This window comes from Acanthochromis polyacanthus, chromosome 3, assembly GCF_021347895.1.
Source record: "Acanthochromis polyacanthus isolate Apoly-LR-REF ecotype Palm Island chromosome 3, KAUST_Apoly_ChrSc, whole genome shotgun sequence".
In the NCBI taxonomy this organism is placed as follows: domain Eukaryota; kingdom Metazoa; phylum Chordata; class Actinopteri; family Pomacentridae; genus Acanthochromis; species Acanthochromis polyacanthus.
The window spans coordinates 28,261,428-28,273,738 of NC_067115.1; the positions used below are offsets into that span (position 1 = coordinate 28,261,428).

At 41.0% G+C, this 12,311-nt stretch overlaps 2 protein-coding genes across 4 annotated transcripts in view; both read left to right on the top strand.

Annotated features, from left to right (window-relative positions):
* gstcd (glutathione S-transferase, C-terminal domain containing) overlaps positions 1-12,311 on the top strand; it is a 457,968-nt gene that overhangs the window by 109,632 nt on the left and 336,025 nt on the right. The gene's annotated exons all lie outside the window — the stretch shown is intronic.
* The window catches only part of npnta (nephronectin a), a 78,458-nt gene that overhangs the window by 27,902 nt on the left and 38,245 nt on the right, over positions 1-12,311 (top strand). For all 3 annotated transcript variants that reach the window (XM_022193737.2, XM_051945195.1, XM_022193738.2), the window contains one exon: positions 846-938. In XM_022193737.2, coding sequence (XP_022049429.2) covers positions 846-938 — 93 coding nt within the window. The remainder of the gene's footprint in view (positions 1-845; positions 939-12,311) is intronic.

Sequence of the window (12,311 nt, forward strand, 5' to 3'; positions counted from 1 at the left end):
GTGGTTAGCTGAAAAGTTCTTCTCTATTATCATTATTGTGACGATCTGCGTACATTTGTCTGTCTGTCTGTCTGTCTGTCTGTTAGTAACATTACTCAAAAACAGGATTTGGATGAAATTTTCAGGGAAGGTCAGAAATGACACAAGGACCAAATGATTAGATTTTGGCAGTGATGTGGCTCATAGTCTGGATCCACGGATTCATTAAAGATTTTCGTATCAATTTGCGATAGCATCACTGTAACTGTGACAACAAGTGAACACTACGTCATCTGCCTGATGATGACATGATTGTGATCCGACTACAAATCCACCACTGCGGACTCATCGGGACTTACCTGTCGGAAATCATACATGGAACAATTCAATAAATTGTGGGGGTGTTTCCAAGTCCTATCAATTCCCGCCACCCACTACATATTTCGGTTCACGTGATTCGGTATCTGTTCATAACGTGCACATGCCTGTGCTTAGCGTGACGTCATTTTGTTTGTGGTTACATCTATAACGCATTCTTTGCTGACGTGATTTCTGCCACAAACGTTTTCAAGATATCATCCGTCGGAAATGACTAAGCAGCCTTGGTAGAGTACTGCGCTCTCTGAGTGCTTTTCTTGTTAGATAATGTCGCTGTCACACAAGGAGAAACAAACACCACATTTCCTACATAAATAAGCTTCATCATGTCTTATTGCTGTAATAAGTAAACAGATAATTTACAGCCGAAGGGTTGTGGAAGTCAAGAAGCAGTAGGATTAAGTGCTTTGTCACCCTGATCTGGTACAAGTAGTCTGCCAGGACGCTGCACTGATCTGTCTCTTCCTCTCTGAATCCTCCCTGAACAGCTGTGTGTCAGCCGGGCTGTAAACATGGAGACTGCGTGGGACCCAATAAGTGCAAGTGCCATCCCGGCTACACCGGCATGACCTGCAATCAAGGTGAGCTCCTCCTTGTAACATCTAGACACCATGATGACTCTGGGGGTTGTTAATTTGCAGTTGCATGTAACTTTTTTATTCATAACAGAGCAGTGAAATGTAAAACACACAACACAAAGAAAAGGCAAAGTCAGAATATTTGGAATGCGTGGTCCCTCCTCCAACATTCAGGTGGATTTTTCACAATGAGACTACACTACTGTTCAAAAAATTTGGGGTCACCCAGGCAATTTCATGTTTTCCATGAAAACACACACTTTTTTTACACTTTTTAACATAATTGCACAAGGGATTTCTAATCATCAATTAACTTTTCAGCATCATTAGCTAACACAATGTAGCATTAGAACACAGGAGTGATGGTTGCTGGAAATGTTCCTCTGTACCCCTATGGAGATATTCCATCAAAAATCAGCTGTTTCCAGTTAGAATAATCATTTACCATAGTCTAGACTGTATTTCTGATTAATTTAATGTTATCTTCATTGGATAAAAGTACTTTTCTTTCAAAAATAAGGACATTTCTAAGCGACCCCAAACTTTTGAACGTTAGCGTGAGTAACAAAGAACTGCTGCAATGAGCAACAGCAGAGTAATCGTTGTTTATTGTGGCCAGATCTCCGCCGCACGACATATTAAAGCTGCCACCAGAGCGGAAGCTGGTTTGCCATCAAGCCGACAGCAGCGAGATGCTTTAATCACAGGGGAGGAGCTGGAGTGAGAGGGCTGATTCAGCTCGAATGGAAATGAGTGCTGAGGCCATGTTGAATGATCTCAGGAGTGCATCCTCTCCTGTGAAGATAACATCTCAATTACTGACCTGAGATAACTTGGCCCGGCTGAGTACAACACGTGCTATTGAAAGCTTGTTTTTTTTTGTCTGTGTGTGTGTGTGTGTGTGTGTGTGTGTGTGTGTGTGTGTGTGTGTGTGTGTGTGTGTGTGTGTGTGTGTGTGCGGCGCATAGAGAGTTTGGACATGTTGAAAAGCGTTAAAGCCTCCCAGTTAGCTATAAGTTGACGTGCGTCCAAGCAGCTTGAAAATACTTGTGGAATTCACGCCCTAAGACAGGAATAGGATAGTGTGTAATTAAAAACAAGGGGGGAGGGAGGAGCAGGAGGAGGATGAAGGGGGGTGGGGGGTGGGGGGGTGTTGAAATCCTTTCCGGAATGTTCCAAATGACTCATCGTGCATTTGTGAGGCTATAGGTGGCTCCTGTCTGCCCGTCCAGACGGCTCTACTTTGTCTTAATCTGCAACAAAGGGGGTAGAGGAAAAAGGATCCACATCCCATATCCAAGTACAATAGACTTCGCTGCCAACCATTCAGACAGACTTTATCTGACAAATGTGATTCCGAGAGCTTTCAAGATGAAACTGTACTTTCAAGCGTCTGCCGAGCTCTCATTTGTCCAATATAAGCTCCAGGCGTTTTACTCAGCTTTACCATTTCGCTGTGACTTGACCTTTCAGCCTGTGTAGGTGTTGATAACCTTGGATTCTTTTTTTTTTTTAACTTCCCCCATGCTATGGAAACCAATTTAATTATTCAGAGACCAGAGATTAGATTTTCTCATTTAAATGCAGTCTCCGTTAAACATTGATTTGAGGTTTACTATTGATGTGCCAGGTGGGCAATGTTTCGAAGCATTCTAATATCCCGTCCCTCTTGAGGGCTCCATTTATCTTGAGAAGACAACTGGAGGAGGGAAATAAGTTGCCCAGAGCTGCTTCTCTGACCTCAATGCTGCAAAAGGTCAAGTAGTCACCCTAATGGCTTTTAAATCATTTTAAAAGTCTGCAAATATGCTTTGTGAACAACGTCTGCCGGGAAGCTGCATAATGCCTGCATTTCCACCAGTGGTGGAACTGGTAAAGACACTTATGTCCAGTTCTAAGGTCTTTATACTCTGCCTGTCCAAAAAAAAAGTCAACAGCTTATTTAATCCTAGCTGATGCAGTGAAGAGCTTCTCATTTCTTAAACAACCATGTTGGAAGACATATCCTGTGGTCATGGAAAATATGTTAACAACTAAGGGGATTTCTGAAACTACTAAAATCAGGTTAAGAACCGTCCAACGCATTATTAAAACCTGAAGGATAGTGGTGAACCATCATCTTTGAAGAACAAATGTGTTAGATGGTCGTAGGAAATCAACAGTAGAACTTACGTCTATGTTTAATAGTGAAATTAAGAACATTTCCACACGCACAGTGTAGAAGAACTCGAGGGATTTGGACTAAACAGCTGTGTAGCTCTAAGAAAACCACTGATCAGTGAAGATAATCAGAAAAAAAGGCTTCAGTTTGCTAGGTAGCATAAAGATTGGACTCTGGAGGAACAAAAGAAGGTCATGTGGTCTGATGAGTCCAGATTTACCCTGTTCCAAAGTGATGGGGGCATCAGGGTAAGAAGAGAGGCAGATGAAGTGATGAACTCATCATGTCTAGTATCTACCAGTCTGTGGGGGTTAGGGTTATGATCTGGGGTTGGTCAGGTTCACCAACGTTATGTTCCCAAAGAATGAGGTCAGCTGACTACCTGAATATACTGAATGACCAGGTCTTTACATCAGTGGAGTTTTCTTCACTGATGACATGGACATGTTCCAAGATGATGATGGCAGGATTCATGGGGCTCACATTGAGAATGAGTGGATCAGGGAGCATGAGACGTCATTTTCAAACATGGCTTGTCCTCCACAGAGTCCAGACTTCAGCCCAATTGCGAATCTTTGGGATGTTCTGGAGAAGACTTTGTCCAACACTCCCATCATCAATATAAGCACTTGGTAAAAAAAAAAAAAAAAAGAATGCTACTCTGGACAGAAATAAATGCTGTGACATTGCAGAAGCTTATTGAAACGATGCTACGGTGAATGTGTGTTGTTCTCAGATCTAAAGGCGGTTCAAAGAAATATTAGAGCGTGCTATTTTTTTTGTTGGATGGGCAGTGTATTTCATGCCTCTTTAGAGCTTTCCAGGGGGAAACATTTTACTCTTGATTCCACTATTGTGATCTGTCAGCTTTAGTTCTGAGCAACCTTTGAATAAATGGAGTCATACTTCAGATTGATAAAATAGAATGCATTCTCAGCAGTCAAACCTCTTTTTCAGCCTTTTGTCACCTTCAACATTTTTATATTTTTTTTGCAGACAACCAAAGAGTAAATGTCCTTGAATTTTATGCAAATAACTGTCGACAGAATTGTGCAGTGTTTGACAAAAAAACACGATGAATGCAGGGTCATTCCATCTCAAATCATCCAATTTCGAGAACAATTTCTATTTGACCATCTCTGACTTTGAAACTCCAGAACTCTGCTCTCTTTGGATTAGACTTTGTAGCAGTATTCTTTTTGTTTTTGTGGTACAACCTGTCATACCTGCTCTATCAATTATGAAAGTCCAGCAAAAATGCCTTTTCTTTCATTTTTTGTGACTAAATATTTCATAAACACAGGCATTTTATGTCTTTTATTCTGTATTGATGAGACCTGCATCCACACATAGGTTGAAAAACCTCTCCAGTTGACTCCAATGTTGTCAGTTTTTTGGTCAATTTGTGCACAAAGAGTTTTCATGATAGCTTCAGGTTTTTAATTATTTAAACACAGCCATAATCAAGACTGTTTGATCTACGTGTCCAGTTTCTGAATCAATCTGCGGATTATGAATCAGTGGCGTGATGGAAATAACAATGAAAATGTAGGCTTTTATCTGTAGTAGTTCCTGACATATTCTCATCCAAATACAGCCCAAAAATATTAATGTGCTGAAAGTAGGTCAATGGATAATTTAAAAAGTAAACCTTACAAGCAATGAAGACATGGTCGAGCAGAAGGGCCCTGATGATTTGAGATGGAATAAAATATTAAAATATTACGATGTAGAATTCACATGTACAGGTTTATGTAGAGATATCTTACATATACACACAAATGAACAAACCGTCTTGTGCTTTACAGGTGGAATCTGTGATTCTGGAGAAAGATTGGTGATATTTAGCTGGTTGTCTTATTTAGATAGTCAGAGACTCACTATCCCTGTCGCTCTCACTGCCCTTTTTCCAACCATTCCCCATCCCCCTCCTATTCCACACAGTTCTGTGGACAAGCTCCAATGTGCTCAATACTGTCTGGAATAGTGTGATGCAGATTTTGAGCCAGCTATGGCTGAAAACTCTGAATTTCATTTTTCATCATACACACAGAACAGACAGCTACCACGAGGACATACATTGCCTGTCCAAAAAAACGTCGCACACTCTAATATTTCATTGGACCGCCTTTAGCTTTCAGAGGAACACACATTATCATTTCAATAAGATTCTGCAATGTCACAGCATTTATTTCTGTCCAGAGTTGCATTCATTTCTACCAAGATCTTATATTGATGATGGGAGAGTCGGATCGCTGCACAAAGTCTTCTCCAGAACATCCCAAAGATTCTCAATGGGGCTGAGGTCTGGACTCTGTGGAGGACAATCCATGTGTGAAAATGACGTCTCATGCTCCCTGATCCACTCATTCTCATTGTGAGCCCCATGAATCCTGGCATCATCATCTTGGAACATGTCCATGTCATCTGGGAAGAAAAACTCCATGGATGGAAAGACCTGGTCATTCAGTATATTCAGGTAGTCAGCTGACCTCATTCTTTGGGAACATAAAGTTGCTGAACCTGACCAACCCCAGATCATAACCCTAACCCCTACAGACTGGTAGGCACTAGACATGATGAGTTCATCACTTCATCTGCGTCTCTTCTTACCCTGATGCCCCCATCACTTTGGAACAGGGTAAATCTGGACTCATCAGACCACATGACCTTCTTTCATTGCTCCAGAGTCCAATCTTTATGCTATCTAGCAAATTGAAGCTTTTTTTCTCTGATTAGCCTCACTGATCAGTGGCTTTATTTAGTCCCAATCCTTTGAGTTTCCTTCACATTGTGCGTGTGGAAATGTTCTTACTTTCACTATTAAACATAGCTGTGAGTTCTACTGTTGATTTCCTACGATCATATAAGAGTTTGTTCCGACCACATTTGTTCCTCAAAGATGATGCTTCACCACTATCCTTCAGGTTTTAATAATGCATCGGACGTTTCTCAACTCAATTTTAGTTGTTTCAGAAATCTCCTTAATTGTTTTCTTTGCTTGATGCTGGTCAATGATTTGATCCTTCTGAGACAGATTAACATCCTTTCCATGACCACAGGATATGTCTTCCAACATGGTTGTTTAAGAAATGAGAAGCTCCTCACTGCATCATCTAGGGTTAAATCAGTTGTTGCAGCTGAAATACATTCATCACTGCAGTAATTATCCAGTGGAACCCTCCTACCTATTTGCTTACTTAAATCAGGTGGTGGCTTTGTTTTTTTGGACAGGCAGTGTAGTTCCTGAATGGAACGAATAGTGTTTTGGATTGGTCTCACTGACTCTGCCTTTAAGTGGGAGGTGTGGATAGCTGTGTCACCCCCAGAGGCACTCTGATTAACAGGAGTGTTGAACACCTCAAGAACACTGCCTGCATGGAGCAACAACAAACCACAGAGGAAACAGGGCTGTTTACACTAAACACAAGCACAGCAGACAGGGTATTGATTTCTCTGGGAATCAAAGCCATATTTTCCTCTGTCAAACTTTTATTAGCTCGTACTGTTGTGAGAGATTTACTTCACACTTCAAGGTCTACATGGTTACGTTTAGTGCCGGCTCTTTTCACCTGTCAGACAGTTTATCTTTTTGTGGTTATTTCGCGAGCCCTGAGCGGATTATAATTTGAATGGATCCGGTTATTTTCTTTTTTTAAATGAACAGGCACTCATCTTTCCAGAATAATAAGTACTGCTTTGAGTGTCCCTGTGATTGTGAGAGAGTGCGTCACCCTCGGTGCTGATGAGAATCGTTCCTGTCATAAAGCACGGTGACGATAGATGAATGTGCTCTCGCTGCGCAAATAAACTCATTATAGGGATAATCTGTTTAACAGTTTGGCAGCAGACTCCCCCTGCTGATCCAATCATTTTAATAAGATGATTATTCCGTGCAGGTGGATTTAATTAGGTGTAGTTGACCTGCTGTTAAGGCACTATTAAAAGATTCAGCTGAAGGAGTGACGTCTCAGACTTCAGAGTCAATTCAGCTGCAGCGCCTCCAGATGCTGCCTTCTCCTTTTTTCTCCTCGTCTGTCAGCCAGATATGAAAGCGATACCACTTCACACAAGACGGTCTGGCACCCCAGTTTAAATATGTATACAATTTATGTCTATATCTGCTTTTAGAATATTAGCTAATACCGGGATCTCGCTCTGCTTTATCTTGGCACAGAAAATCTTAGGATTACTTCACACATGAGTTTAATTCAGCGTAGGTGTGGACGGATACTTCAGGGTTTGTTGGTTTAGAAAATGATCCCTCTCTGTCACTGTTTGTCTTCCTGGCTGTCGACAGTGAAAGTATTGCATGCACGTCGTCATACTGTGTATTTTCTCTCAGTTCTCATCTAATTACTGCACATTTGTTTCGTCTGTGCTCTCCTTTAAAGCAAGGTAATTAAAGGGAAGTGAAGTAATATTTGACCTAATTAACCTCTATGAGTGAAACAGGAACAGAAAGAAAATTAATGGAGTGAATCTCCTCCTAATCATCCCTGGTAATGCTTCAATATTAAAGTTGCATTTTCTCTGTGAGGATGAATGAGCGAGACGCTTGCTATTCAGGCTGAACACGTGTCTAATAAGAGGTGATACAGCGCATTACAATATAAAACACAAATGGCAGCAGCAGCACTGCTTTAATATCGCCTCATAACAGATGCCCGCTTGCAGGAAAGAAGAAAGCCAATAAAAGTGCAGAGAGAATGGCTGGAAGGTGTTGTATGGACACAGAGCAGAGAGTGAGCCTTGAAGTCCCAGCACCTGGATAAGTGCTCATTGATCAGATCAAGCTCCTGCAGCTGCTTTCAGGTTATTATGTGTTATCATAGAAAAGACGCTTTCAACAACATTTGTTGAATGCTGTGTCCAGATCCCATCAAATAATCTTGCAGAATCTGTCTGGTACCTGTTCAGTTTAGTTCAGGGGTGTCAAACATGCGGCCCTCCAGAGGGTCCAATCCGGCCCTCTACAGGACGACTTTGTAAAGAGTAAAAATTACAGAGAAGACATTAACTGCAAATTGTAAATTTGTAACACTTTAAATTTAAAATAGTTTCTAGACCATGACAAGTTGTTTTAATCATAAAGTAAAATACTAGATTCTTCATTGTTCTTTTGTCGTTTTGTGTCTCTTTTTTTGTAATATTTTGTCTTTTTTGTTGTTTTTTTGTCTGACTTTTGTTGTTTGTCTCATTTTGTTTCTCGTTTTTGTCATTTTCTGTTTTCTTTAAGTCTCGCTTATGTTTTTTGTCCTTTTTTGTCGTTTTGTGTTTCTTTTTGTCTCACTTGTGTTGTTAGTCCTTTTTTTGCCATTTTGTTTCCCGTTTTGTCATTTTTGGTCTTTGGTCTGGTGTAATTTCTGTAATTTTTTGTCTCATTTTTGTTGTATGTCCATTTTTGTGTCGCTTTGTAACTTTTTTGTGTATTTTTTTGTGTCTGTTTTGTTTTGTCGTTTGTCTCGTTATTTTCATTTTGTGTCTGGCTTTGTCATTTTGATCATAAAGTAAAATACTACATCATTCAGTTTCAGGTGATTGAATGTTTTGTGTCTTTGTAGACACTCTGTGATCTGCAAGTTGTATTGTGTAAATAATAAACTGAGGCACAATGTTGTTAAAATTTCACTTATTTTTCTTAAAAAATCTCAATTTGTTTATAATGTTTTGTAAAAAGATAGTTCATTCAGTGTGAATATTTTCAGAATGTACCTTTTGCACTAAAACAAAGGAAAAATTTGGAGTTGAGCTATTTATAGGTTACTCTGCTCTGATTTTACTGGTCCGGCCCACTTGAGATGAAACTGGGCTGAATGTTGGCTGATATAGATTTTTATCCAGCAGTATACAAGCATCTGCATATTCACATAAATGTAAACTGCCAATGTTCAAAACACCTTTATATCTAATTCAGTTGACTTTAACAGATGCATATGTCATAATGTCCGAAGACGTAGTAGAAGCTTTGCAAGATATTGTATTTTTTCTCAGGTTTTGCAGGTTTTCTTGTAATTTCTGATGGTATTTTATTTCAGGTACCCATCTACATCCCACATCAAGTAATTCTTTGTTCTACTGCCTCTTATTCCACTGCCCCTTCATGGTTCCTCTCTGCAGATAAGGCCCGTGTCAAGTGTTTCTGTCCTGGGAAGAGTTGGCAAGGCAACAGTAGGCTTGCGTAACTTCTCAGGTTAAATTATCGCATCCTTCAATAGGGAGATGCTTGAGTGATTTAAAGCATGCAAAACAGGCCCGAGGTAGCCGTATCATCTTCCTGTCACCTAACAATAGGTGTTGTTAGCTCGCCTGCCGGAGGACAGGCTGCCTGACTTATAGATGGGTGGAGGGGAGGGGCTGACATTCCTGGGGCTGAAGTGTTTGTAGTCAAGCAATGATTTGTCCCCTTTAAACGGCAACCTTTGAAACGCCAGGCATAAATTGAGAAGGGGATCTTCTGAATCTGAGAGATACTGTAATTCTCTGAGATCCTATTTCACCCTCATGACAAAAAAGGAATGCAGAAGAGAGGAGAGAGGGCAGGAGGGGAAGGGACGCAGAAAACACTTTCGCTGTTTCTCCCATGTGCCCTCTAAGTTGAGTTTCTTTTCTTTTTTTTGTTCAGATGCTCAGCTCATGTCCAATTCCCACAAGTGTAATCCTCTTTGCTGCATAATGTTCCTCTTTACTTTCCAGGAATGTGGTGTGGTCAGAGGTGTTCTAATCCACTGGTTGGTGCTTTTCTTTCTCAATACATCCCTCTCTCTTTTTCTCCCTCCTTCTCCTCTTTACTATTTCATGCCCATCAAACCCTCACCACCCCTCTCCCTCCCATCCCCCTCATCCCCTCTAACCCACTTCCTTTTGTCCAAAGAAGAAGCGCTGGACTATTTAACCCCACCGGTGTGGGCCGGTCACCTCCCTCTCTTTCTTCCCGTGGACCATCGGCCAGCGAGAGTAGTGACGGAGGGTGAGATTTGTCGATCGACCTCCCCTCAGCAGCTTCTTCCCCCCTTGGCTACATGCATGGTACTGCAGTGTGTGGCCCGAGGAGGGGTGAATGTCACTCGCAGCAGTCTTCTCACTGCTTCTTTGTCTTTCCTACCAGAAGAGGCACCACCCAAGAGCAGATTTTCAGTAGCATGAATGCCCGGCATGTCACTTTTTTTTTGGCCTTTCTTTCTTTCTTTCTTTCTTTCTTTTACTCTCCACCTTAAAAAGCAGATTTTCAGCACCAAAGAGCCATCACGGTTTTCTCTTTATTGCCCTGTCCCCTTCCTTTTTTTATCTCATTTCCCTCTCCAGTCTTTTCGAGCACCTGGAACAAGGAGCTCCTCCTTCTTTTCAAAACCATCATCGACATGGACACTGCAGTCGTAGCTCCGCTAGAACAAGGACCCGACTTCTAACCGGTGTTATCTCCCTGAAAGAAAAGCGTATCCCCAAGAGAGAGCCTCCTGCTAATCTCTCTGTCAGTGATAGAGGCGTGTCGGGAATGTAGCATAGCATACCTCAGTGGAGCTGACCCAGTAAACCACTCCACTTTGCATCACTTCAGATGTGCCTTAGTTGTTCATTTACCGTACAGTGAGCCAGCCAGAGGGGCTTTCCACCTCGGCTATCGCTCCTGCAGTCCTGGGGCCATGTCGAGCTGTCACTTGGTGGTCATCTCTGTCCGTTATCTCTCAGTTTTCCATCCTTCTGTGTCCACTCTGTCTTGTCTTGCCCTCTCTATCCATCCTGACTGTTTTCTCTTCGTAGTCGAGAGCCTGGCTGTGTCTTGCGTCTGGCTTGTGCTGATGCTCACGGAGCTTCCACCGCCTGAGAATGTGACCATTTCAATAATCCCTCATTTACATTTTTGAGCCATTTTTCAGCACAACGGGCGAGTGGAGACCTGTTTCTCCGCCACGCTGACGATGGACAGTGTTGCTATGGTTTTCTGTAATCACAGTAATGAGAATGCCAGTTGTTCACTGAAAAAACCAAGGAGGAAAACGGGACTGACAATGTTAATTATGAAAGAAATGACGAGTCAAGATGCGTGTGTGCATATGTGTGGACAGTTTCAGTTTCAGCTGTGAAAATGAACAGAGCTGAACAAACAGGATCACTTTAATTTAGTCAGAAATTAAGAGTCAGTCCAGAAATAATGTCATTTTTAACAGGTTTTCAAAAAGAGTAAGAAGTGGCCTGTATGTCAACAAGCAATAGCACAAACACAGTCACTGTCTAATTTGAATTGCAAAAAGACTTATGCGAGTGAATTGCAATTTTAATATTCATATTGGCTTCTATGTGCAGCTGTGTTACTGTGTCCTGAACCCTGTAGAGCCCAGTGTAGCGTTGGCACTACGATTACATATTCATTTTTGATTGGCGGTAGATTTGAAACCAGATGAGATAGATCCATCAGTCTTTTTGCATATAAAATCTGGGGAGTTAAACCAACATTTCACACATTCACCATGTCTCAGAGCGCTTTTTTATTGCAGTGATGGCTTTGTGAAAATACACAATAAAGCACAAAAATCTTTATAAATGAGACCAAGCGATATTGTGCAACTTTTTTACATTTACAAATCTGAGGGATACAGCTTTGCAATTTCTGTATTTTGAAATATATGTGAAAAAACAAATAACAATTTGAATTTTTTTTAGGTTTATTCCACCTCTTAAATAATTTATTGTAGTAGCTAAGACATAAGTCAATACATATAATACATATTATTAAAACTTGGTATATATTGATGGAAGGCAAATACAGTTGGGACACAATCGTGAAGTGGAATGAAATTTATTGGATATTTTATACTTTTTTAACAAATCAAAAACTGAAAAGTGGGGTGTGCAATATTATTCGGCCCCTTTACTTTCAGTGCAGCAAACTCACTCCAGAAGTTCAGTGAGGATCTCTGAATGATCCAATGTTGTCCTAAATGACTGATGATGATAAATAGAATCCACCTGTGTGTAATCAAGTCTCCGTATAAATGCACCTGCTCTGTGATAGTCTCAGGGTTCTGTTTAAAGTGCAGAGAGCATCATGAAGACCAAGGAACACACCAGGCAGGTCCCAGATACTGTTGTGGAGAAGTTTAAAGCTGGATTTGGATACAAAAAGATTTCCCAAGCTTTAAACATCTCAAGGAGCACTGTGCAAGCAATCGTATTGAAATGGAAGGAGTATCAGACCACTGCAAATCTACCAAGAC